The sequence below is a fragment of the Nanorana parkeri genome, unplaced genomic scaffold (genome assembly GCF_000935625.1).
Source record: "Nanorana parkeri isolate BGI_ZX_2015 unplaced genomic scaffold, ASM93562v1 scaffold43, whole genome shotgun sequence".
NCBI classification, from domain to species: domain Eukaryota; kingdom Metazoa; phylum Chordata; class Amphibia; order Anura; family Dicroglossidae; genus Nanorana; species Nanorana parkeri.
In genome coordinates, this window is record NW_017306311.1 from 2,269,608 (window position 1) to 2,296,316 (window position 26,709).

Here is a 26,709-nt window from a genome sequence, read left to right on the forward strand (position 1 = left end):
AAATAGTGCAAACGTGATAATGCGGCTGATTCCACACATTCTCAGCTATATTATGGCCGCAAACGAGCGGAATCCGTGCAGTTGTTTCACATATAGCGTTTGCGTCTTGTGCGGACGACACGGAAAACTACACAGGAAACACAAACGCTATATGCGAATGGAGCCTTGCTCTTGGCAATCTAAGACCCACTGGCTGGCGTCCCGCCCGGCTCCTAGCAACCAGTAATGTCAATGGTTGCCGGGAGCTGGATGGGATGCCATAGGCGGGGATAAATTGATATGGAACTTAAGAGCCAGTCTGTCAATTTCAGGAGGAAGCTGGGATCTTTAGTAGCCAGCTCCTTTGACAACAGTTAGAGAAAACCCTAAACGATGGGCACCAGCTGCCATTTTTAAGGAGCATTGGCTACCTGGCTCTGGGGATTTGTCCCTCCCTGCATTAATCAATCACTAATGGAATAGGAATATTGTGTGATCATTGCTACTTTTCCAGTTCTCCCTTATGGACTAAAGAACTCGTCCCACTTATGGAGATGAGGAGAGTGGGAGGTGCTCTGTAGCCCAGAATTAAGGACTCGGGCAAGGCTGACAACACTGTTTGTGCAGCAGAGATTGCTGATTTTTTTTTTTTCTTTAAGGGCTTGTTCACACCAAATCCGGACCAGATCTGCATGAGTTTCTGCACATGCAGTGCAGTGTGTTTTGGACGTGTTCCGGGCCAGGTTTTTTTTTAAACTTTTTTTTTTTAGTAGCCTAAAATGGGCTGTTCGTGCATTCCAGGGCGTTTGCATGCATTTTGGTACGTTCCAGAGCAGAAAAAATAGGGCTTGCTGCAGTATTTCCACATGCTCTGGAACTGAACGCTGTGGTGTAAACTAGAGCCCAAAATACCATTGGATGCAATGATGATGCGTTCTGTAACTGCTCTGCATCTGCTCCGCGCTTGGTGTGAACAAGCCCTAAAGGTATAAAACGCGGGGAAATGTGCGTGTCTTGGTGACGTACTTTTTTTTGGTGTTTGCCCAATCATTTGCAGCACATCGCTGCGGTACTGAGCAGTCACTACCAATCCTTCTGCAATAAAAGTTGCATCTTCTCTATTCTTTTCTATATATTCTTATGCTTTGTGTATTGAGCTGCAGCCATGTGATTTGCTGTCTGGCTATTAAGTATATACAGCAGGTGTACCTAATAAAGTGGCCATTTTTATCGTGCACCCAAAAACTTTAAAAACCACGGACAGCTTTTTTTTTTTTAACAAGTTATTTTTGCCTGACGATTAAACGCACGGCACGCTGCACAGCAGATCCAATGGGCGCACCAATAAGGATCCATCATCCTCTGTGCTGCACGTCTGCTTGAACAGCTGCCAGGTCCTGTGTCCCGACTGCATTATCGGGTCTTGTTACACAGCCCAATCCTGACCTTGAAACCCGCTCCACATTTAGCCGTTTCTGCTTATCTGATTTTTACTGGTCCTTCAAAGGTTATTACTCTTCCCAGCAGTGAAATCAATGCACAGCAGAATATTAAACAACAGAAATCCATACTGGAGATGTTTATGAGCTCTGCGTCTTTTTTTTCGTGGACGCCGGACAGGTTGGAAAAAAAAAAATCTGGAATGTCAAATGTTATAGAAAAAAAAATGCATGTCGTGCGGAATATGTAAGAAATGATTAGAAGATGCTGGCACAAATGTGACATTAAACGGTTCATGTAAAAAAACCTTCCGCTCGGCCTAAAGCTGAGTGAATGCTGATGGCATAGGGGAGCATAGGAAATTTTCTATGCTCATTGGCGCCATCTAGTGGTGCTAATGCCATGCTAACTGCATGGAAGCTTCATACATGAGCCCCATAGTGTATGTCTGGCCAAAATAAAAATAAATATTCAGTACATCTATGCGAACAGAAGTCCAGTAAGCTCCTAATACCAGCACTCACTGTAACCCCAACCAGTGTTTGTCAGTCCTGCCTGCTGGACTATAGGTCTCCCTCCGTCCATCACTGTCTTGTCTCCAGTTGCATACATTGATTTCTTTACCAGTAAAACAATCCTGCTGCGCTGACTCTAAGAGCCTACCCACACACTGCGTGTAAGGAAAGGGCTCTTGGGAGTTGTAGTTCTGGGCGCAGGCCAACATTAGTAGGAAATGAGCCCCCTCCCCCCAGACGTTGCCTTCAAGTATTTTACAAGCCTGGTGATGAGGCCTCAGGGAGTAATAAGAGTTGTTTGTTTTTTTTTGCTACAGGAACATTGTAAAAGAAGAAGATATTGCTGGGACAAGCTCTAAAAGGGGAGAGGGAGGTTTGAGCGGGGTACATTTGGGTAAATGCACTTTAACCCCTTAGCGACCAGTGACATGCATAGTACGCCATTAGCGGGCCCATTTAAACAGAGCCGCCAGGACCCTGTTTACAATTGTAAAACTGGCTGTCAGCTTAAGGCCTCATTCACATGACTAACAGCCAGCCCGTGCAGATCCGTGCGGACGTATGCCGCCCTACGCTCAACCGACCTGCACGTCCATACGGTGCGGGTGTCCCTGCTCGGATGCAGACAGGATCCATTCGGTCAGCGTACGAGTACAGATACCCTCACCTGTACGGATGTGCAGCTCGGGTGAGCGTAGGGCGACTTACAGCCGCATACTTCTATAGAGAACAGGCTGCTGCGTACAAATCACACACAGCACCTGTTCTTCCCGGGAGCGGCCCGATACGGCCGTGCACACCGCATGGATCCGTACGGGCTGGCTCTTGGTGGTGTGAATGTTATGAGGCCTTACAATAGAAGCAATTCTGGCGAATTAGCTGCCGCCAGATCACTTCTACGTGCCTCTCTTTGCAACTGCCACCATTTTATTCTACAGGGTGTTGGCTTCCAGAAAATATATAACGTTTGGGGGTTTGAACTCATTTTGAGGCCTAGCGCCCGTTCACACCAGACACCGTGCGTTTTGGCCGGAATGCACTGAATCGCATTGAGGCCGGCTCACTTTTTTTTGGACCGCACGGAAAAACAAGGCGCATCAATGCCTGCATTCCGGTCCGGCCAGAAAAAATAGTGCTTGCAGTAATTTTTTTGACCGGATTGCAGGCATTGATGTGCCTTGAGTTCCCGTGTGGCCGATCGCATTGCGCCCCCTCCCGCCCCACAACATAGTGAGGCGGCCGCAATGCGATCCAGTGCGTTCGGGCCGGAACGCACTGTCTGGTGTGAACGGGACCTCAAATATGTATTGTGTGCAAAAAAAAAGCCTTAGCAGTGAAAGGGTCCTTAAGGGGTTCAAGAGGTTCTTAAGGAGACCCCGTCACCTTCTTTTAAAAATTGCATGTAGAAGTGCAAAGAAAAATGAAGTATTTTACTTGCACTGTTGTAGTTTGCCTTTAACTTGTCAGGAAATTTGACCTCTTCAGGAAGAGTCAATTCCCTAGTGCAGCCCCCTCCTCCTTCCTGTCATGTTATAGGCCTCTCCTTTTCTGGGAGTGTCTAATTACTGTCTGTGCTGTCTCCTCCACTGTTCTATCAACTCTGTGTTTAAAATGTATATATAAGTGCTGTGGGAGGGGCAAAGGGTAATACTATACAGTGTCACTTGAGTGACAGTGCTGGGGCTACTGACATCATATCCAGGATGGTGACACGCAGAAGGACTTTTGCATGTCTACACAAGGGAGCCTTGTACAGGTAATAACATGCACAACATAAGGGACATGCACACATATAATTTGATGGGAAGATTTGTGTTGGTGACAGGGTCTCTTTACCTGTAACCCTTTTATCACAGAGGCATTTTGTGCCTTTACAATGCATATGATCCTGCTCAGAAGGATTTAGTCAATGGTTTGAATGTGATTCTGCAGAGTGTAGTTGTCGTCCTCGCTCTGTCAATGGGGAAGAAGACAGGTTTTTAGGAGATAGAAGTGTTTGTAAAACTGGTATTTCAGGTGCTTGCGGTCAGATGACAATGATCCCAGATGGGAGTCATTGTGTTCAGCTCACCGGTCCCTTCACTGTGACCATGGCTGTCAACAGCTGGCTCACAGCACGTATATCAGGGATGGGCAACTCTGGCCCCCCAGCTGTGCTTGAACTACAAATCCCACCATGCTTCTGCCTTTGGGAGTCATGCCTGTAACTCTCTTGCAATGCCTCATGGGACTTGTAGTTCCAGAACAGCTGGAGGGCAGGAGTTCCCCACCTCTGATGTGTACAGTGCATAATAGCGCAGTCAGGGGATGTGTGGTTCAAAGCACACATGGGTGGAGGTAGCATGGGTGTAGGACCTCCTAGCAGCAGTCCATTCCTGAGCATTGAGAATGCGCACTAGAGTTATCTGATACGGGTACCTAAAAGCTTTGCTGGTCCTCAGACGCTGTGCAGCCAGTAGGGATTAGTGATGAGGCTTGGTGCAAATCCCCCAAAAAACTCTCACTGCCTCCTCCTGACCCAACCAGTTGCTGGGAGGTGCATTCCCCACCCCACAGGTATGTCACACAGGGACGTGGAACAACCCTGTGGCAAATGCCGCCATTGATTGGGTTGGGAAGAAGGTGTGAATGTCAGAGTTTTGAGTGGACTTGGGCAAACTCAGGCGTACTGGGTTCTTGCCGAGCTCAGGCTCCTCTCTAGTAGGGGTCTACAGTTGTCTCGGGGGGGGTCATTTGGTCACACCTCTACTTACCTTGAGGACAGTCCCGGGTGGCCATAGTCCTGCTGTGACCAACTAAACTGCAAAGAAATTGTCAAAGTTGTTATTGCATTGTAACCCCGATGCCTCTGATGTAGTCGGATAAGGCACTACAAGAGCCCATTTTACATTGCCCCTTGTCTGAAGTCTACACTTTACCATTCGTTGGTTAAAACTAACCCAACAATGTCCACAGAGTGGGACTTTGTCTCCATTATTTCCAGCTCCTAAATTGTCATATATACAGTATACATTTATAACCGAGGTGGACAAATCAATATGGAGTTCAGGAGTCAGTCTGCCCAATCCAGGAGCCCACAGCATTTTCATTTTGTGGGCCAGCTCCACTAAACCTCAAAAATGAGGGGTCGGTTGTAATTTTTAAGGAGCATTGGTGACCTGGCTCCTGGGATTTGTCCAGCCCAGATCTAGAAGTAATAAAAAGAATTGCATGCAAAGCTCAATCATTAAATAATGACCCCTGCCCTATAGAAGGGGTGGCTCCGACCATTCACTGGTCGTTTCTCCTGTAACTGCAGCTGGGGCAGATTCTGTATGAGGCAAAGGCAACAGCAAGGGTGGACTGGTAAATGTAATGTCAATTTTAGGTTCACTTTAATCAAGTTGGCCATACACCAGTCGTTTTATTGTGTTTAGCCTCACGGGCTGCATGAGAAAAGAGCTCCATTCCCCCATCAATGTTAAGTAGTGTGAATTTTGCCTGCCGGGCTGGTGCCTGCATCTGTCAGGATACCCAAACAGTGACTACAGCTGATTTACCGCCAATTTTCGGCTCCTTTGACAAAGGTAGATTAAATCATGAACTTCTGTGGGAACTGAGTGGTGTTGCCTGGGACACCCACAGCTCTAATGTCATCTGTCTCTGCCGAAATTCTAAAAGTGTATGGCCAGCTTTAGCCCTCGTTCACACCTGAACGTTTTGTAGCGCGTTCTACGCTCGACGAACGCTCTACAAAACGCTCAAACATCTAAATCCCATTGTATTCAATGGGTCTGGTTCACACCTTGGCGTATTTCAGCCCGTCCCTAACGCGCTACAAAACGGCCCACGCCTGAAAAGGTACATGTACTACTTTGGGCCGTTTTGTTGCGCGTGTCCATTGGGATACAGCCAAGTAGCCTTCGGAAACGCGCAACGGTGGCGCGACTTTTTTTTACAACGAATCGCGGTAAAAAACGCGCGACAGACGCGCATATGCAATACGCCTAGGTGTGAACGAGACCTTAGTGTTTCTCTGCTCTGGAAGTGGAAATCTGGGGGAGATTTAAGAAGCCATCAACCCTACGAAATAAAAAAAAAATGAGAAACCGCTTTAAGTGAGTTATCCTTTTAAATGTTAAAGGTGAACTCCCATCATGGTAAACATAACTGGTAATAATAGTTTTTTTCTCTTATCAGCTGTGGTATTGGGTACGGTTAGTGTTGCAGAACTCTTTACAACATCCTCTGATGCATTGCTGTTCAACTTTCTTGATGCAGGGGGCCTCAAGTGTGACCCCTGACATCACCAAAGGGCCATACATAATATTCCATGAATGCAAGGCTACAGAAAAATGTAAGGGACTGCAGTCATGCAACTGTAGATGGCCAGAGACTGCAGTCATGCAACTGTAGGTGGCCAGAGACTGCAGTCATGCAACTGTAGATGGCCAGAGACTGGCGTCATGCAACTGTAGGTGGCCAGAGACTGCCGTCATGCAACTGTAGATGGCCAGAGACTTCCGTCATGCAACTGTAGATGGCCAGAGACTGCAGTCATGCAACTGTAGATGGCCAGAGACTTCAGTCATGCAACTGTAGATGGCCAGAGACTGCAGTCATGCAACTGTAGATGGCCAGAGACTGCAGACATGCAACTGTAGATGGCCAGAGACTGCAGTCATGCAACTGTAGATGGCCAGAGACTGCAGTCATGCAACTGTAGATGGCCAGAGACTGCAGACATGCAACTGTAGGTGGCCAGAGCCTGCAGGCATGCAACTGTAACAGTCCAGAGCCTGCAGACACATGTGACTTCTAGAGATCACTGGTATTGCAGCCCCTTTTGCAAATCATGCTTCTGCATTTGTACTCCTTACAACCCCTTTAAAAATGACTTGTGCCACAGTTGATATTTTGTTTATTTCAGTAAATCCCATAAAAAAAAGATCAGAGGAAAAAAGAACATAATAAGGGAAACAGGATGTAGAGCGCAGAAAATAGTAAGATGGTTTGTAAATTGCTATTAGAAGACAAAGTAAACACAAAGGGGGCGCCTTTCCTGGTGCAGATCAATTTTATTTCGGTAAACATAAGGTAACAACAGGAAGGTACTCACAAAAGATGAGTGTCACACAGTCATGAAAAGTAAGCTGACAAGCAGTAAGCATCCACTGGACGGTTCCTGTGTGCTGGTGACTTTAACGCGTTTCCGGGGCACGCCCCCTTCAGAACGTCTGACGCTTTAACGTCACAGCACACAGGAATCGTCCAGTGGATGCTTACTGCTTGTCAGCTTACTTTTCATGACTGTGTGACACTCATCTTTTGTGAGTACCTTCCTGTTGTTACCTTATGTTTACCGAAATAAAATTGATCTGCACCAGGAAAGGCGCCCCCTTTGTGTTTACTTTATAGATCCATAGCTTTCCCGGCTTTCTTTGGGGCAGCATCCTGCAGTATGCCTAAGAGGATTTTCTATTGAGAAGTGACAGTTTGTGGCGCTTCATTACTTTTTACACTATTAGAAGACAGTCTAAAGAATATATTTCCTTTGCTGGGACACCCAGATAAGAAAAACACAGACTAATATCTGCAAGGGCCCCCGAGGGCCACCCAATAAGAGTCAAATGGCTGCATGAGGCCCCTAGGCCACAAGTTGGACACCAGGGCTCTAATTAAGGGAGTAAATGTGTAAGATTTACAGTTGTGTGGGCCTACATTGTGTTTAAAGGCTACTGTGTTGTTCTGAATAGACAGATTTTCCCATGCTTGTTACTGATCTTTGTGTTTTTACTGGACTTCCCCTTCGAGTTCACATTTGTCTTTGGTCTTCTTTCCTCCTAGTTTTCCAGTATTTGGACTTGTAAACTGATTTAAAGCCAAGCTGGGTGAACCAATGACTCTATATACATTGCCGTATGTGCTTGTGACAGTTATAAAGGGGCTGGTGATAACTGTTTAATGGGCACATAAATCAAGTGGGTTCTCTTTGATCACCAGCTTCGTATTCTAGTCGACAGATATACAGCCACATTGGCCCGGCTGGGCTCTCATCTATGGCCGTAATTAAAGTCCAGGCTGGTGAAGCAAACAGAGCAGAGCCAGGAAGATGCGTTGTCCTCAGTCAGCTCTTTTCTCGGGATATTGATGTCGTCTTTTTTTTTTTTCTGTATGCAGCGGGCCTAGCCAAGGAAAAATGTGTTGTCCTTACTGACCAGATACCCCCAATACTTGCCTGGCCTAGAAAAATGGTAGGAGTCATCTGGTTTTTTTTGGAAGCAGATGCATTTTCCTGGTAAACCTTTTTCATAAGTAGGAGTATTTGTTAGGAAAAAAAATCGTCCACACCTCGGTTATCAGCATGTATAATAGCTTGTGTCGATGTGCTGAATATAAGTATTTACCACAGCTGTTGTTGTTGGTGTCCCCGCTGGCTAGATTTTCCCTCTCTAGTTGTCCCATGACAGCCAAAATTTTACATTGTCACAGAAATAGAGTAGAGCAGAGCCTTACCAATGGGAACACCTGTTCCAGTGACAACGTATACGATAAGTTTTTTTCCCTCACTTTGGAGATATTTGGAGTCAACCTTCTGACAGTGCTGAGGACATCCTGTGAAAAGCCTTGGCTTGTACAGCATAAGAGGTAGACACATTCCCTTACCCATCCCGTAGTAATACCTGGGAACTTGCTGGCATGTGGCCGGAAGGCCTCGTTCTCACCAGACTCTGTGCGGTGACTGCGGTCTGGCCTGATTCTGTCCAGAACGCACTGCATCGCTTTGCGGCCGGCTTACTGTGTTGTGGGGTGAGGCCGCAATGTGAACGGCCGCACGGGAACACAAGGCACATTATGCTGCAAGCACTATTTTGACCGGACCGGAGCGGCTATGGTGCCATTCACTTCAATGGATCGCCACGCTCCCTCCTGCCCCACAACATAGTGAGCCGGCCGCAATGCGATGTAGTGCGTTCTGGCCAGAACCGGGCCGGAACGCACTGTGTCTGGTGTGAACGAGGCTGAAATGCTGGCCTTTTGCTTATGTTGCTGGCTCTGTTGCGTTTTGCTGCACGTGCCCAGCCGGGCCCAGAATCTTCCCCGCCAGCAGTCTCTAGCGTCCTCCCTATGCCAGCATGAAGTAGGGTGGCCTGCACATTGCAATAAATCCCTACCATGCCTGATCCGTAAACCCACACCCAAGTCTTGGACTCGATTACTTGCCCATAGTGCTGTGTTTGAGTGACCTATTGCAGGGCCCCATCACTCTAATGTATGGGTATGGGGAGCCTAAGTTTATGCAAATACACTGATTAGCCATAACATTATGGCCACCTGCCTATATTGAGTAAATTGCCACCAAAACAGCCCTGACCCATCAAGCCATGGACTCCACTAGACCTCTGAAGGTATGCTGTGGTATCGGTCACCAAGCTGTCAGTAGCATATCCTTTAAGTCCTGTAAGTTGCGAGAGAGGGCCCCCATGGATCATGTCCTTGCCTCTGGGAGTCATGCCTGTTGTTATCGGGGTCTGGCAATGCCTTGTGGGACTTGTAGTTCCACCACAGCTGGAATACCGAGGTTGCCTACCCCTGCCATAGTGCACAGAAGGGTAGCCTTAACAACTGTATATGTTTTTTGTGTAGCCCAGTTTTGTTAGTCTCTCATGTTTACATATTTTGATTCATGTCGGTGCTCATGTACCCACTCTTACCTCAAAAGCTTTTGCATGCACCCCGGAAAAGATGCATCTATGCATAATGATTTTGCAGAGGTGTAGCTGCATGTGGAAGTTTTGGGTTGCATTTTACCAAAGGCTGAGATGCATGCAGGGATTTGTAGTTCCACAGCAGCTGCCAAACCCGCAGGTTACGTTAGGCCCCACTGTGATCCATAGCTGTCTTCTATTGTCTGTGGCTTTTAGAGCATTGTAAAGGAGCACAGCCAATAGAAAATTTGCAGAGACCTCCGCCCCCGGGCCCGAGAGCTAGCTTCTGTTCACTGATGACATTAGCAGGATTCCTGTGGATCGTGCTGTGGAGACGGAAGCCTTGTACCAGTTATCCGGCCTCTCTGGGAACAACTTTATAGCAGCGTAATAAACGGTTTTTAAAAGATCCTATTAAATCAGCACTCACTTAGCAAAGCTGTATACAGAGGACTTCTGGGCTAGCAGTGATTGGCATTTAAATGGCTGGTAAACCTAAATTATACCTTGGTGTATACAACGTGGATACCTGGTCAGATTATGGTGGGATCAACCAAAAAGCCTGGCCTGTCAAGCACTTGTCTTTCACATCATGACATGTTAATAGCTTCTGTTTATAAGAATCGGTAAACTGGGTTGCAATGGTGTTGGTTTTTAAAATGGTTTGATGTTGTAGCCTTTTACTTTAAGTGTAGTTGTTAGGCAGCTCCTTGGTGTCCATCAAGAGGTAGGGTTGAAGACTTGGAAGTGCAAACGTTAACGAAGCTGCAAAGACATAGATCAATCGGATGAGTAGTTATAATAATGTAAATAATGTTCAAGATGCCCGCCATTGTTTGCTTACTAGGGGTCTGTGCCAATGGGCTTTGGGCTTGTGTCATTGGCATCAATGCTTGTAAAACCATTCAGAATGAATTGACTGGTGCATTTGACCAGTAGATGACATGGTCCTGACCTGCTTCAGGATTTCCATAGACTTGGTTTTGTCTTTCGAGCTGATAGTAACAATCTGTCTGTTACCAGCGCAGTAACAATAGGCAGCACACATCTGCTTCTAAGCCTTGAAGAAGGGGGTTTGTGTAACCTCCAAAAACGTGTTGCATATCAACCTTAAATGAAAAAAGTTTTATTATATTCGTGCTATTGATCCATTCTTTTGTTGTTATGACAGAGGTGGATGAATGAAAGTGGAATTCAGGAGCCGGTGTAGGGATCCCAACCTGAAATAAGTCATTTCAGGGAGGTGCTCTTCTCATTTCAGGGAGGTGCCCCCTGTGACTTCTTATTTTCCAACCTATCCTGTTGGCATTCTCGTAGTTTGCACTCATGGTACAATTGTACGTGCCTGACACGGTCCACTTACACAAATGAATTGGAATCTTTCGGCAGCTTTTCCATCCTTGTGTGAAGGAAATATGTTGTTCTGTTCCGGGAGCCCTCATGTGTAGGTACACTCAGGCTTCTCGCTGATGGAAAGATCTGGTGACTATGCCTATCCCGAAACAACTGTTATTCTTTGACACTTGCAAGTGATCCTATATTAACCTGCTTTAAATTGGTCCTTGCGACCATTTCCTTGTGTTTGCGCTCTCTCTTGGCGAGCTCCCAGCAGGCCCTGTAGGGCACAGAACAGCATCGGCAGGTTGGCACGCAGCGAAACACACTGTAGACATTGCTGAAGCCGTGCCAAGCTCTCCCTGGAAAGCTGTAGAGTCCATTAGCTGGGAGCACTGGGACCCGCACCAACCTAACAGAACGCTGATGTCTCCATGACAGCTAATGCTGCTGCCAGGTCACGTCAAGGAAAAAGCTGTGACACCGGATCCGGGGGACATGCTGGTGCTGCTCTGTGAATCATGCCAATAGCATGTACAAGGGATTAAGTCTGCATTTCAAATCACACGGCTGCACTGACTTCCGGTATGTCATTAAAGGAATGGCAACGCTTCTTTCGTTGCCAAACAAAAACTCTGCTTTATACATTTTAAAAAGCGCTTTTTGTTTTCTGTGTGGGCTTGTCTCTATTGAAAATGGAACGCTTACAAGTACGGCTGGTAATGATTAAAATTTCCGTGTTTGATTAATCGAAATTTTTTTTAATCGATTCATTTCGATTAGTTATAACGCACATACAGATCCAACTACATTGGCCTATACACATACAGCACAGCAATGAAGTAATAAAATGAACTAGGATCACACTAATCCAGCACGTTTTAATCTCCCGTGCCCCACTCAATATGGCCGCCGCTTGAGTGGGGCAACTCAGAATAATAACGTGCTGGATTAGTGTGATCGTAGTTCATTTTATTACTTCATTGCTGTGCTGTATGTGTATAGGCCAATGCCTTGGCAGGCGCTCGTGCAGAAAGTTTAAAAAAAAATGTATTCGATCAAAAAATGTTTAATCGATCAAAAAGATTAACGATTAATCGAGAAATTAATCGTTAATTTGCACAGCCCTACTTACAAGGCTTTAAAAGCATGTCCGGTGGTTTTTGCCCTTTTGTTTTTGAACGCGTGACATGGCCCTTGAGTTGGAAACTTTACAGGGTTGCAAAGCGGTTTTCTGTGTTGCCATTCTTAAATGCTGCATTGCATGTCGCAACGCTGCCGCTTAGGAGTGTAGTGGGCCATACAGATGCATTGGGAGGTGGTTATTGGGCATTTCAAGGGCGGAAAAAAACACGACATGGTCTGGCCGTTTTCTGCATTGGTGGTTCACAGGTCATAATGCTTCTACATTGTTCCTATCTAACATTAAGCCTCACAATGCTTTACTTAAGTGACTGCCATGTGTTAATCGAGTCCTTGCCATATCGCACTCCTGATCGGTAAAATTACCTCAGTCTCTGGCGGGTGCAATCGCATATGCGGATGGTGCCACAGATCAATCCACAAAGCAATAAAGAGTTCACTGGCACTCCGAAAATTCTAAACGTCAAATCCTCTATATTGGCATGACTGGATAGGTTTCATAGTGTATAGCAACGTTTCAGAACCCAATCTGGTTCCTTCCTCATGCAAACATTGTGACGTCACAATGATTGCCTGAGGAAAGAACCAGATTGGGTTCCAAAACATTGCTATACACTGTGCAACCTATCCGGCCATGCCAATATAGAGGATTTGACGTTTAGGATTTCTGGAGTGCCGGCGAACTCCTCATTGCTTTATGTCAGGTGTTCATAACGCCGGGGTACCCCTGATGAAGTCTAAAACGAAGTAACGCATAGGACATTTTTTTATCCTTTAATCCCAGAGTTCAGCTAAAAAAAAAAAAGTTACCCACTAGGCAGGGAACAACACACAAGTTGCCACGGAAGGCGGCTAACGAATTGCACCGCCATATTTTCCTATTGCAGCCGATTGTCCCGTTAATGCAGAACATGGTAAACATGAAAAATGGCAGCGCTGCGTTTAAAGCAGGTGAAAAACGGATGCCGTGTTGGCTGAATTGTAGCAGGAAGTTAGGTCATCATTTACTGTCTTAGTGGCCGGCAAATTGCGCGGCTCTCTATTTATCAGTGCTGTTAGTCTCAGAATCTTAGATGTATAATCTATACCCCAATAGCTCTTTTATTTTGTCAGCATACGGTAATTGGTCTCTCCTGTGGTTGTTTAAAGATCCTGTATGTTGTGTTGTGTTAATCATTTCTCTGAGGCCTACTGGATGCAGGGTGGATTTGGGCCTGGTTGCCATAGCGATGGCTATGCGCAGTACTTAGCTGCAAGGCACAGTTTAGGAGGGTCGTGTACACAGGTAGCTAGGTTTAATTAAACTTTATTATTAGGCGCGGGTGGTGTGAGCTGCAATATGTTTTATACTCTGTTACAGTCAGGAAAGGCACAAACGACCAACCATAGGGAAGCAACTCCTTCACCGCCATTACATGAGACTAGGGCTGCAACAACTAATCGACATAATCGATTATAATCGATTATTGGAAAAGTTGTCAACTTTTACTGTGATGGCCGTTACCGTATCAGTTCCATTGTTCCCAGCTATGTATGAGGACTACAGACTTTTCTCCCCTATGTTATGGAAATGATGCTAGGGGAAGGTGTTTTGTAGTCGTGTCCTAGGTTGACAATCCTGTTCCTCTATAGATTCATGATGGTGAGTGAGTACCGTCACCCTAGGGCAGGAAGTGTGTTACTGGCAGGATCATCAGGTGAAAATAAAGGAGAAAATAAATAAAACGAATGAAGCCACCACATCTGGGAACTGGTAAGCTGCAATATATTACATTTCTGTTCTTGGGTTTAGATGCACTTTAATTTCAGCAACAATGTTCCCATAATATTATATGAGCATTTCGCGTATTTTATGCCTGTTATTTACCTCTAAAGCCTCCCTTGTGTAAACATCTAAAAGCCCAGAGACTGCTGCTGGGTGCCGCCATCTTGGATATAATGTCCGTGGCCCTAGAAGACTCGAAGCTGACATATGCACGTGACACGCTAACGCATATTCCCCTTTGCTTCTCCCCTTAGGAGCTACATAATAGGTCATGTAGGGAGGGGCAGAGGAGCTGGGCCAGCACAATTAGTAATTGGACTCCCAGAAGCATTTCAAATTCTTGTTTTTTCTGTGCTTTTACCTGCAATTTGTAAGCTGGTGACAGGGTCTCTTTAAAGTCTATGTATAGTAAAGGTTTTTTTTTTTTTTTTGTTGGTAAGGATTACAGCTCTTTTCAGGTTTTTATTGCTGTTTGTGTCCCTGCCGGGGAAGCTCCTCCCTCTGTATTTGTTCTGGTGATCTTTGTCCCCAGTATAGAACGTAATGGGAAATCTCTTTTTAACAGCGCAGGAAGTGAGGGTACATTTTCCAATTGGGACACTTGTCCGCTGTCAGCCAAGAAGGGATTTCCCTCACTTGGTGAGGTTTCGTCTCATTTCCTGTTGTGTGTTCAGGACAGGAAGTGAAGGGAAATCTCCTCAATGAGACACAAAAGACAGAAAAAGAAAAACTGACGGGTTTTAAACTTTGATTTCATTTGAGCTTTGATTACATTATGAAAAACAACTCCAGTGTGTATTCCTAGTACAATGCTGATGTCATAACAGAGAGGACATGCTGGGACTTGACATATCCTTTCAGGGCCCACCTCCAGATCATCTCCAGACCAGACTTCTGTTCCAAAAATGCATCCCAATGTATCCCTATCCTATTCCACCAGCGCAGTTTGTTTCAGACCAGAAAAATACTGCATGTCTCATTTTGTCTGGTCTGGAATGCACTGGAACACATGGAAACACATCAAAAACGCATGCAAACACACCTGAAAGCCCATTTTAAGCTAGAAAAAAGGCTCCAAAATCGTGGTAAAAACGCGGCAAAACACAACGCACTGCATTCCAGATCTGGTCCGGAAAATGGTGTGAACCTGCCCTTAAAGGAGAACTATGAGGTGATGTCTGTGAAGGTTCTCATTCATCCAGGTCATGGTATATCTGTAAAAGAATAAGTCAAGGCAACTGTATTTTTCCTGAAGACGTTTCACTGGACATCCTACCATCTTCTGAACTGAGAAAGCTGGTCGGATGTTCAGTGAAACGTCTTCAAGAAAAATACAGAAAGTCCAGTTGACTTGACTGATTTTTTACAGATTTAACTATGAGGTCAGAGATTTTCACTCATCCTCATAGCTAGAGCCGAGCTGTGACAAAGAAGCGGTCACAGGTCGGCTCTTATCGATCGGGAAATGAGCGAACACATACCGCCGCGCGCTCACTTTCCATTCATCTCCTTGCACAGAGCGGTGACTGTCAGTCATCACTCCCTTCTCCTATCCTCCCTTCTCCTATCCTCCCTTCTCCTATCCTCCCTTCTCCTATCCTCCCTTCACGAGCCTCTGCAAGTCATGTCTGTAACTGTCAGTCTTGCAATGCCTCATGGGACTTGTAGTCCTGCAGCAGCTGGAGGGCCGGAGTTGCACACCCCTGTTGTAAACATTCGTTCTCTTGTTTCCTTCCTGTCATGTAGAGGGGGATTTTTATCCAAATTTTTCTTTTCCCCACAGAAACGGCAGTAACATGGGAAAGTTGTGTTATTTTGGCAGTAGCTGGGGGTCCGGCCCACTGGGAATGAGTATCGCTGAGCTGTTTATGGGAGCGTGACCCTTTAATGTCACATGTTGGGGCTGCGTTCTCTGATCACAGCTGGAAAACCGGATGGATCGCGCAGCGTTCGTCTTTGATGAACCGTCATGTTGTTTATTTTGAGGGCTGCTGAAAATGTAATTTTGGTTCTTCTGCAGTTATTGGTTCTTCCGGGAATGCGTCTGGACTTTGAAGAGGACCTGTCAACCAGACATTTTTGTGTGCAGCATGTCTACAGTTTCACATTGCTTTCATATTTGCTGTGTCCTTGCATTGAGTTTGCGTTGATCACCCGGCAGTGAACTAAAGCTTTGGTTTCATTACATTAAAGTCACACAGTGCATGCCTTGATGAGGGGTCCTGTGTGACCCCGAAATGTTGCTTGCTCTATTGTGTGATTTGAATACAATAAAAGCAAGTCTTCTTTAATCTTTTATTGCTGTGTGCAAATGACAAATCTTTATAGCATGAGGTGGGCAAACTCCAGCCCTCCAGCTGTGGTGAAACTACAAATCCCATATGCATCTGTCTCCGGGAGTCATGCCTGCGGCTCTGAGAATCTTGCAATGCTTCATGGGATTTGTAGTTCCACAACAGCTGGAGGGATGGATTGATCACAGCATACGCAAGAGGGAATGTTTCAGTACGAATGTGCAATGGGAATAGTACAAATCTCACCCCTAATGCCCACTCCCCCGAGAGTTGGCGATCCCCTCATCGCCACTACCCTCTAGCTTGTGGACTGTCACTCAGCATCCTGGCATATAATGCAGGTCTATGGGCCCTGAATCATACATGATGAAGTCAGTGGGCTTCCGTCTTGGACCCTGCGGGTGCAGGGATAAGGCAAGTAAGAGCCCCCCTAGATATTAACGAGCAGTTCACCCTTGCAGTGTGGGGGAGCCCTGCTGCAAAGGCATTTTTTTCCCCCTGGAGATTAAAGTAAAAGTATTCTCAGACTTTAAAATGGCAAATGTCATATAGGCAACCCTATACCGGACTGGGCTCCCTGTTTTCCTTCATACTCGTGGAACATATTAAATAAACCTTGATCCACTTCCTCTGAAAGATTGACAACGCTCTTCCTGCTGTACTGAAGTCACTGCAGCATTATCACTGTGCAACTGCTTAGATGTTGGCCCTGTTGATAGTCCTGCCAGTAAATAGCCAAGTCTAACTCAACCAACAACTCTTTTGATTGACCTCACATTTCTCTGTCGGCAGAGTTTAGCTAAATGTTGTAAAAGTATTGCTCGGTCCCTCTACCCGTCTGTAGCGGGGTCCAGGAGCAGCCCAGGTTCTCAGCTACCTATGACCCCGCACAGCTCCACCTCATTAAACTGGTTGCTTATAAAGGAGGAGGAAAGAAAGTGAAGCTTACCATACCGTCGCTTGCTCACTTCTCGATCATCTCCCTGCAGAGAGCGGTGACTGCCAGTCACCGCTCCCTGCAGGGATTCTCCCCCTCCCCGCTCCGATCCTCCAGCGCTGACTGGCGGAACGGACGGGTGACGGGGCGGGTACAGCTGGCTCTGCCTCTAGATAGGCAGAGCCAGCTGTCACTCACGCAGCTGGGTGGATCTCGACAGTAATGTCGGGATCCGTCCCGGCTGCGGCGGTCTCAGTATACCGCGAGCTGAAGCTCGCGATCTACTGAGCTTTGGGTGACAGGAGGACGCTAGTATATGTCCTACCGTGACCCTTCGGAGAACTATGGGGAAAAGCCCTGACCCCATAGTTGAGGTGAGTATGTGTGGGGTATACATGGGACAGCCTTTCCATCCCTTGTCACGCAGAAATCTGGACATCTGTAAGGTCTCGGATATGTTTTACCATACATGAGTATACATGCGTTTGTGGCTGGCTGGGTAAGTAAAATGGCGGCCCCATCCTGTGACAGCTGCAGGTGTCACCGCTCACTGTACAGCCGGTAATGTTTTGACGTGTCGCTCGACTCCTTCACTATGGTGCACCCATAACAACATTTTGACAGCATTGACGTGGCTACAAGCGCGGCGGCTTTAAAGAGGAACTTTTACCCATATCTTTGAAATGACAACAAATACACCTTTTAGAAATGTTTATTTACAATCTACAAACCCATTCTTTGCCGGCTTTGTATTCTTTGCATTCCTTATTTCTCTTTTCCTCCCCATTCTGCTCACAGTGACCATTTTTACTAAGAGCAGATTCATATCTTTACTTCCTGGAACTCTGGCACACGTGACTAGGACATGTGACCATGCACATCATCTCAGGGGAGGAAAATGCCTTTCACTGAGATCTCATGAGATTACAGATTAGAGATGCTTGGGCAGAGATTACATCACTAATGCCCCAGAGGACCAGGAAGTGAAAAAAACAATAATTGTAAGTAAAAGAAAAATGTTTTTTCCACTTCCTGGTGAATGTGAGATGATTTCATATCGGCATGCAGAGCTGAATGCTGATGTGATTTTTAGTGAAAGAGGGTAAATAAAAGTTTATGTATAGCTGAAAGTTTTCTTTTAGTTTTTGACTTCCTGATCGTAACAACAGTGGACCATGCCTGTACAATGTGCCATTTGTAGTCTCTCCTCCTGGGGACCTATGTCACAGGGAGAAAACACAGGAGCACAGTTGTCACCTTCTAGCAGGAAGTAGCTGAAAAATGACTTTTAAAGCAGGAAGCCGGTCCGTAGCTATGATGTGCCTCCAACACTGGTACAAAAGCATGTAGACAGGAATTGGTTGAAAAAGGTCAGAAGTATTTTATGGAGATGGTATGCTTTAAATACAAAGAAGGGAATTTATCAAAACTGGAGCGGACAAAATCTGGAGCAGCTGCGCACGACGACCAATCCGCATCCACCTTTCATTTTCAATCCTTAACTGAACAAACTGAAGAGAGAAGCGGATAGGTTGCCCTAGGCAACTGCTCCAGATTCTTCTGCTCCAGTATAGATACATTCCCCCCAATATCCTTTGAAAAATAGATAATCTATAATAGATGCACAATGTAAATTCCACTTTGCACGAGTGGGATCATAGCGCGAGACGCTTTAATCACGCTTGTGGTTTAATTTCCTGTGCGTTGCTTGACTTTCTCATTACCCGCGACGCAATACAGGTGCAAGTAGGATGACCGAATGTTTGGCATGGGTTTGTGTTTCATCCACAGTGGACCTCTTGGGGTATCAATGGCTCGGCAGATACAGGTCTGGAAATAATTCTGCTGATGTGCAGATGTCTCCTAATTCTCAATGTCACCCCGGAAGCTTTTTATATAACAAAGGATTCCGTCCCTGATATTGATACCAGTATGTATGTGTGTCTTCCTTCTGTCCTGCACGGTGACATAGCCAGGGCTGCTGGACCCAAAGATCAGAGCGTGTTCCCATTTTACCCTCCGACCTCCAGATTGCATTTGGCCAATATAGCGAAATGAAAAAAAATATCTGTTCCATTGCTGTCAGGCCGGGGAGAGATTAGCTTCAGCTTGTTAAAAGAGCAATTTGTACAAAACGGCTTTACAAAGCCTTTGAACAGCTTTCTTGGGGCGTTAAAGAAGACCTGAAGTCGAAAAGTGAAGATTTGCTTTGTTATCGGGAACATCTAGACGTGTTAATTGTACTTAAAGAAGAACTTTGGGTAAAAATGTTCTTAAGCATTGCTGTTGGGCTACCCCTGCACGGCAAGGGTTAAGTGATCATTTTTCCCTTGGGGTAAAAAATAACCCGGACCTAAGGCCCCGTTCACATGTAGCGACTTATCGCGCGATTTCCGCCGCGATATCGCGCATTTTTGCGGGAAGTCACCGGCTAATGATAGTCAATGGAGCTGTCTTAGCTCCATGTCGCGCGTCGCTTGTTACGGTCGCAAGTCGCTTCTACCGGACCCTTTTTTGCGCGATTTTGCTTTTTTTCTATGGAGCCCGACGGAGAAGGTCGCGCTACCGTCGCTGGAACGTCGCCCCGAAAGTCGCGCTATCCCGGCCACTGCAAAGGTATGTCGCTACATGTGAAAGGGGTCTAAGAGATGTCTGGCTGTCACAGCTCCCTCCAGGCTGTCTCCTCCACTGTAACAATGGTATGTCCCTTGGCGCCATCACATACTGTACACGGTGTATAGAACATGATGACTCATGCACCTTAGACCGCTTCAGCTGGTCTAGGAGCCGGCCAGCACTGAGGATCAGATCAGCATAACTTATTTTTGACCCGAGGCAATAAATAAGCACTTAACTGTTGCTGTGCGGGGTAACCTCACTGCAAGGGTTAAAGATTAAATTATGCCTATTGATCCGATCATCTCCTTCCTTCCACTTTAATTCAGCAATCCCACCTGCGCTGCTGCCGGTCTCTGATCCACCGCAGACTCCTGTCTTACTGTGTGTCCGACGTGCACGCTCCTGGCTGGGTGCATTGACTTACACTGTGTCTCCCCTCCTCTCCCTGCCGGTGATCTCTACTGCGCAGGTGCCCGCACACTATTCCTCCTGCACGGCTGTTCGGTGAAGCTGATTTTTACAGCCAGACGCGAGCAGCGGAGACGGAGTGCGTTTTCAGTAAATGAGAAATCTATTTTCTCATCATGCTGTTGCTTGTCACCTCGAGGAACAGGAAAGAGCTGGCAACATCTATCCAGATCCTCACTGAGACTCATTAAATGACATTTTGGCTGCCCATTCTAGGATCTAAGGTTACCAATGTTTAAGTGCCAGGATAAACTGATTTGAGTTGGACGATTTATGGCAAGCAAGATGGCATGACAGTTCTCTCGTTGTCAGAATACTGAAGGTGGTGCCGATCAGGAGAATGTTATCAAAATTACACTGCTGTGAAAATGTAAACCTGGGGAAGCAAAAAGGAAGCACCTTAAACATTCCACGCTTGTTAGTCCGTTTATATAGTCCTTGTAAGTCCGTTCAAATACACATGACACTAACAGATCCTGGAGTTCTGCAGGCAGCACAGGGGAGGCTTTTGAAACCACTGAAACCAATTAAACACGACAAAGCTCAACAATCTGATCATTCATTATCCACTTTAAAGTTCTCTTTTAAGGTACTTGAATGTATTTACCTCCTGAGTTGTGTCACTTTAAGCAGGGAGGAATAATGACTGCAGTTGTTGCTAGTCTTCTCTGCCTCTACTGGCTACAAATCTCTGCATTTAATAAAATACTTTTTATAAATAAAATAATTAAAGAGCAAGCACGTAAAATGTAAAAGTACTATAAACCATGCAATTATAACCAGATATAGTTTTTGGCAGTGTTGTCTTGCCTGCTTGTGTCTGAACATTATACCCATATGTACAGCCCAATGAGAGCACCGAACAAGGCAGAATGAGAGTCCAAAAATGTTTAATAATGGAATCAGTTCATAAACCACAACACAGATGTTGCCCAGCAAATAATTGGTCCCTGGTGGTTTGTGGCAGTTTTTGAGTTAATTCTCCACATAGTACTACATATCATGTTTAAGCCCTGAAGAAGTGTGAGGGGTGTGTGTGTGTGCGGGAGAGCTGGCTGTTTTTTTGTTGTGGTTTATTATGAGCGCACATTTTGGGACTCTTTCTGTCTTGTTTGTCGCTCTTATTGGACTGTATTTATGTGTTATATCTTCAACCCTGGATGCCCTTTCCGTTTTTGTAGAGAGCGGCCTCACCAGAGCCCATTGCGTTTTATCATGTTGAGACCGATCTGCTGAATATTCGAATCCAGCGCCTCACCTGCATGTGTTCCTGTGCCTGAATATTAGCCTGCTAAGCCCCCTTGGCGTAGATCACATGACCAGTGCCTGGACATTGTTCATGTGACAGTCTGCAGGAGTTTGTCGTCATTATAAAAGTAGTTATTTCACATCGGGGTTTTTTTCTTTTGTTATTGCGGATGTGTATGATTGTGGCGGAACGTTGTCTGGTTTTTGACCCACTTCAGTAACCGGTTGTACTTGTGCGTTAAGTATTTTTGATGGCGGTACGCAGTCATTTGGGAAACAACGAGTGTGACCGCATGGGTTCTATTGTACTGAGAGTTTGTTATACTGAAATGATTGTCCTTGTCTTGCAGCACACGTCACTGGACGGGTACCCGGAGCCTGTCGTTCCCCCGACAAAGTCCAGCAGCAGACAGAGCCTCCCACGATGCCGCAACTCCATCGCCTCCACCACTGACGAGCAGCCGCACATCGGAAACTACCGCCTGCTGAAAACCATCGGCAAAGGCAACTTCGCCAAGGTGAAATTGGCCAGACATGTTCTCACGGGGAGAGAGGTGAGTGCGGAGAGCTCGGAGTTCTAGAACATTAAGCAATGATATGGAAACAAATTCTATTTCTCTTATTGATTTTCTGCAATTGTTCTGCTGACCTGAGTTACCGTCTTTCATCCGCGGACTCGTGAAGTGGAATGGCATGAATAAGCATTTTGCCATTGTTTTTCCACAACTCTGCCCCCTTCTGTTTAAAGTATTTCTAAAGCCAGAACTTTTTTTTTTTTCTTTTTAGCTTTTGATCTAGTAAGGAAGGGTTAGAGTGATATTAAAGGGTTATTGACCCCTCCAGTGTTTGTGCAGATATTTACTGCTAGCAAGCACTATATATCTGCAAAAAGTGTTAAAAAAAGCTTTAAAAGCAGTTCAAACTTACCTGTGTCTTCCCCGCGCGCTCCCGTCCGAAAATGTGAAAATTCTCGGGCGGCCGCAAAGGATCTTGGGCGCATGCACAGTTCACATTTTTGGCCGGGAGACGAGGTGAGACACAAGGTAAGTCCTATGGACACGTGCACCCGCATGCAGACACCGTGGGTCAGGAAGTGCCAGCGCTGGAGGGACAAATAAAAACGTCAGGAAAGAAGAAGATCTGATGAAGTGACATCATTTAAAGGAGAACTATGAGGTGAGTACTTTTCACTCACCTCATAGTTCTAGCCGACCTGTGACAATGAGACTGTCACAGGTCGGCTCAGTAGATCGGGAGGTGAGCGAACACATACCGGCATTCGCTCACTTCTCGATCCTGTCATGGCTCTCTGCCGTGACAGGGGAGGCGCTGGATTCCCCCCTCCCCGCTCTGATCCGCCAGCGCTGACTAGCGGAACAGACGGGAGAGGGGGCGGGTACAGCAGGCTCTGCCTCAAGATAGGCAGAGCCAGCTGTCACTCACGCAGCTGGGCGGATCTCGACATCGATGTCGGGATCCGCTCCGGCTGTGGCGTCTCAGTATACCGCGAGCTGTAGCTCGCGGTATACTGAGCTTAGGGTGACGGGAGGACGCTAGTTTGTGTCCTCCCGTTACCCTAAGGAGAACTATGGGGAAAAGCCCTGACCCCGTAGTTCTCCTTTTAAGGTAAGTGCTTTAATTAACATTGGGGGAGGGAAAAAAATACTTGATTTTAATGTCACTTTAAAGTCAAAAGGTTTTTAAGCTATTCAGATGCTGATAAAATCACTTACAATGGATGCTGTTCCTTGATGTTTAAAAGGTTTAGCTTACTGCAGAATCGGCACTGGCCCTGATATCCTGTTTTAGGGTGGCTCCTTTCATTTGCAGTGTCCTATGGAGCCACCCTTATGTGTACTAGTAATCTGTGTGTGTCTCCAAAAACACAACTTGTGGAGGAAGTTACCCGCACACCATAGTGAAGTGAAAACAGCGTTTATTTATTGACGCATATTGTCATAAACGCAATGTTCCGGGCCCATGCAGGGTCCCCTTCATCAGGCTTTAAATGTCCAAAAACACAGACACAGCAAGGCATGCCATTTCTCTGCTCTCCATTCTTCTCCAAGCTAGTAGATGGACAGCTGCTGGAGACTGCTTTGTCCCTTGTGATCTTGTACTGGACAGGAAGTTCAGGAAAGCCGAGCTGAGAGAGTTTGAACTGTGTCTTGGCAATAATTTGCTGGGCAATGTATAATTGTTGTTCTGGATTAATTATTGAAAACAAAAATGAGAGTTTAATAGCCCAGTCAGTTTTTTGTGTCTGTGTCCTGTTGAAAAGGTTTCCCTACACTTCCTGTACCGTAAGTATAACAGGAAGTGAGAAGAAATCTCTCAGACAATTGTCACTGAAACACATGTGCCCAGTGGAAGATTTCCCCTCTATTCCTATTTCGGTGACAACTGTAACTGATTTCCCATCACTTTCTGTCCTCCAGTAATCCTCCCAGTCTCTCATCTGCATAACATAAAGAGAAGCGTTCCATAGTCTATTGAGGGGAAAAACTGGGCAGGGCTGGGATTTTATAGAAATATACGTTGGGGAAATGAGCATGCATTGCGGGGATTTGCTGCATGTTTTTTTTTATTTTGTCTAAACATATACTTTAAAGAGACCCTTTTACCAGACCCTTCATTTCACCCAATATTTCCTGTACGATTATGTGTACATATAACATTCCGTGCATGTCATTTACCTGTAAAAGGCTCCCTTGTGCAGACATCCAACAGCCCTGAGACTTCCGCATGGTGCTGCCATCTTGGATGTGATGTCAGCAGCCCCAGCAGACTCAGAGCTGTAACTCAAGTGACACTTTATAGCAGGGGTGGGCAAACTACAAATACCATCATGCATCTGTCTCTGGGAGTCATGCCTGTGGCTGTGAGAATCTTGCAATGCCTCAACAGCTGGAGGGCCGGAGTTTGCTCACCCCTGATCTGTAGCATTCCCCTTCGCTCCTGTCTTGGCCCACTACATACTAGGGAGGTAAAGGGAGGAGCTGGGCCAGTACAGAGAGAGACATGGGCTATGATATGTAAGGGGGAGCGGGCTGTGCTTGGGGATTGTCTCCTGGACTGGTCACATTTTCTAGCGAGTTCAAAGGCACAGTGTTTGTCATTAAAAATAATTTATGAAAAGAAAAAATACTGCAAGTTAGCATTCATCATTGTTGCTTTTTGTTTTCTTTTACCTGCATTTCATGAAGTTAGTGACAGGGTCTCTCTGAGATGTAATGTGGGGAAGTTTGCAGTTTGTGAATGAGACAGGACATGGCTTTGAGTCAGGACAGGGCACATAGCCAGCATCCCATTCCAGGGCCATTGTTGTCTGGGTAATGCTGTATATTAAGGAGGGTGATTGCACTGTATTGTCTCGTTCTGTGTTTGAATGACTGCCTTTTAACAATCTCCCAGTACATAGCAAAGAGCGCTCAGATGAAGCTAATGGACTAAACAGCTGTTCACAAATGGACTTTGTTTTGGTTTGATTTGTGGCCATGTGCAGTGGAGGTTTATTGTGCATTGGGCTCTGTGCTGCTTTTAGCTCATGGGCCCCTCTGCCAGTTATTATTATACAGGATTTATAGAGCGCCAACAGTTTGTGCAGCGCTTTACAATATAAGGAAGACATTACAATCGCAATACAATTCAAGACCGCTTAGTTTAATGGGATCATGCATAAGGGTGAGCGTACACAGATGATGTAGAAAATGGTTCCATGTTCAGGGAAAGTTTATCTTTATCCTAAAGTTTCTTTTTGTTCCTTTTGGATATAGTGAGGAAGAATAAGAACCCCTGTCAGGTTTTTATTGGTATTGCTGTCCCCTGCATGCAGTACCTTCAGTGCAGTAGGCCACGACATAGTACAACCACATTGTACAGATGGGAGTTAGTGAAATGTCACTTGTAGGGTTTAGACTCCATTGGGTACTGTCCACTCGGGCTGCCTTTTTTTCCGTGCACCCAGCATTCTACTCCTGCAGATGATAATATGAGAAGTGTCTCAGTGAACAATCAAGTAACTTTTACTGTAGTGAGGATGCAGTAACATATACAATTGCAAAATTAATTGACCTCCAGGGCTGGCATGAACTCCTGAGCCCAAAGCATTATGTTGCAGGGAGGACACTTTCTGGATGTATGTAAGCATAGGTCTCTTCGCAGCGCTGCAACACACCACCTGCTGAGCTAGAGCTCTCCAATCAGCAGTGAGCATGAGCTTTACTGATTGCAGACCTCAAACTTTGACTCAGCGGGGGGAATTTATCAAAACTGGAGCAGCTGTGCGCAGCAACCAATCAGCTTCTCTTACATTTTCAGATCTCAACTGAACAAACTTAACAGAGAAGCTGATTGGTTGCCATGGGCAACTGCTCCAAATTTTGTCTGCTCCAGCTTTGATTAATTCCCCTCCGTGTCTTTGGACTGCTGCTTACTCATACCCAGAGAGCTGTCTGTTCTAGCCTTATAATCCAATACTGGCCATGGGAAATCTGTGGAAACTTAAAACAGTTTTGTCTTAGTGTGTGTGTTCGTAATAGCTTAATTTTTTCTCAATTTTCACTTAACAGGTAGCAGTGAAAATAATTGACAAGACTCAGCTGAATCCTACTAGTCTACAAAAGGTAAGATGGCAGTGCATTGGATCGATTTAATTCGAATGTTGCATTAGGGTCCCCACACACCTTACGATTATCGTACGAGAATCGCGGGAAATCCCGCGATCGTACGATGATCGTAAGGTGTGTGGAAGCCGTGCGACCTCTACTACTGTAAGGTCGCACGACTTTAAACTTACGGACATGTTCGAAAACCTGCCGAGCATCGTACGATGTTCGGCGGGTTTGTGGCATGTCCGTACGATAACAGCCGCACGGGCCGGTGTGCGCAAGCGCACACTGCCCGTTCGGCATTGCGGTCATCGGAAGCCCGCCCCTCAGGGGGCGTGGCTTGCGATCATCGCAAGTACGATCTGCCTATGCAACATAGGCAGATCGTACGTTTTTTTAAGTACCTTACAACCATCGCAAGACAAAAGTCTTGCGATGGTTGTAAGGTGTGTGCCCAGCCTTAGAAGGGCTCCTCTAAGTCCTCTAAGTCAGAATGCACCCTCTAAATATGTGTTGCAATGACATGTTTAAAGTGGACCTTTACACTCAAAAATCTAATTCTACCAATGCATCCCTTTATGTATGATGATGAATAATAACGTAGACATGTCCGGTGTAAAATGCTGTGATTGTGAAATACTTACACTTGCAGAGCATTCACTTCCTGC

The 26,709-nt window shown here is 45.9% G+C and overlaps 1 protein-coding gene across 1 annotated transcript in view; it reads left to right on the forward strand.

Moving 5' to 3' along the window:
- The window catches only part of MARK1 (microtubule affinity regulating kinase 1), a 115,496-nt gene that overhangs the window by 27,542 nt on the left and 61,245 nt on the right, over window positions 1-26,709 (forward strand). Inside the window, exons 2-3 of the mRNA XM_018572028.1 lie at window positions 21,782-21,985; window positions 26,003-26,056. Coding sequence (XP_018427530.1) covers window positions 21,782-21,985; window positions 26,003-26,056 — 258 coding nt within the window. The remainder of the gene's footprint in view (window positions 1-21,781; window positions 21,986-26,002; window positions 26,057-26,709) is intronic.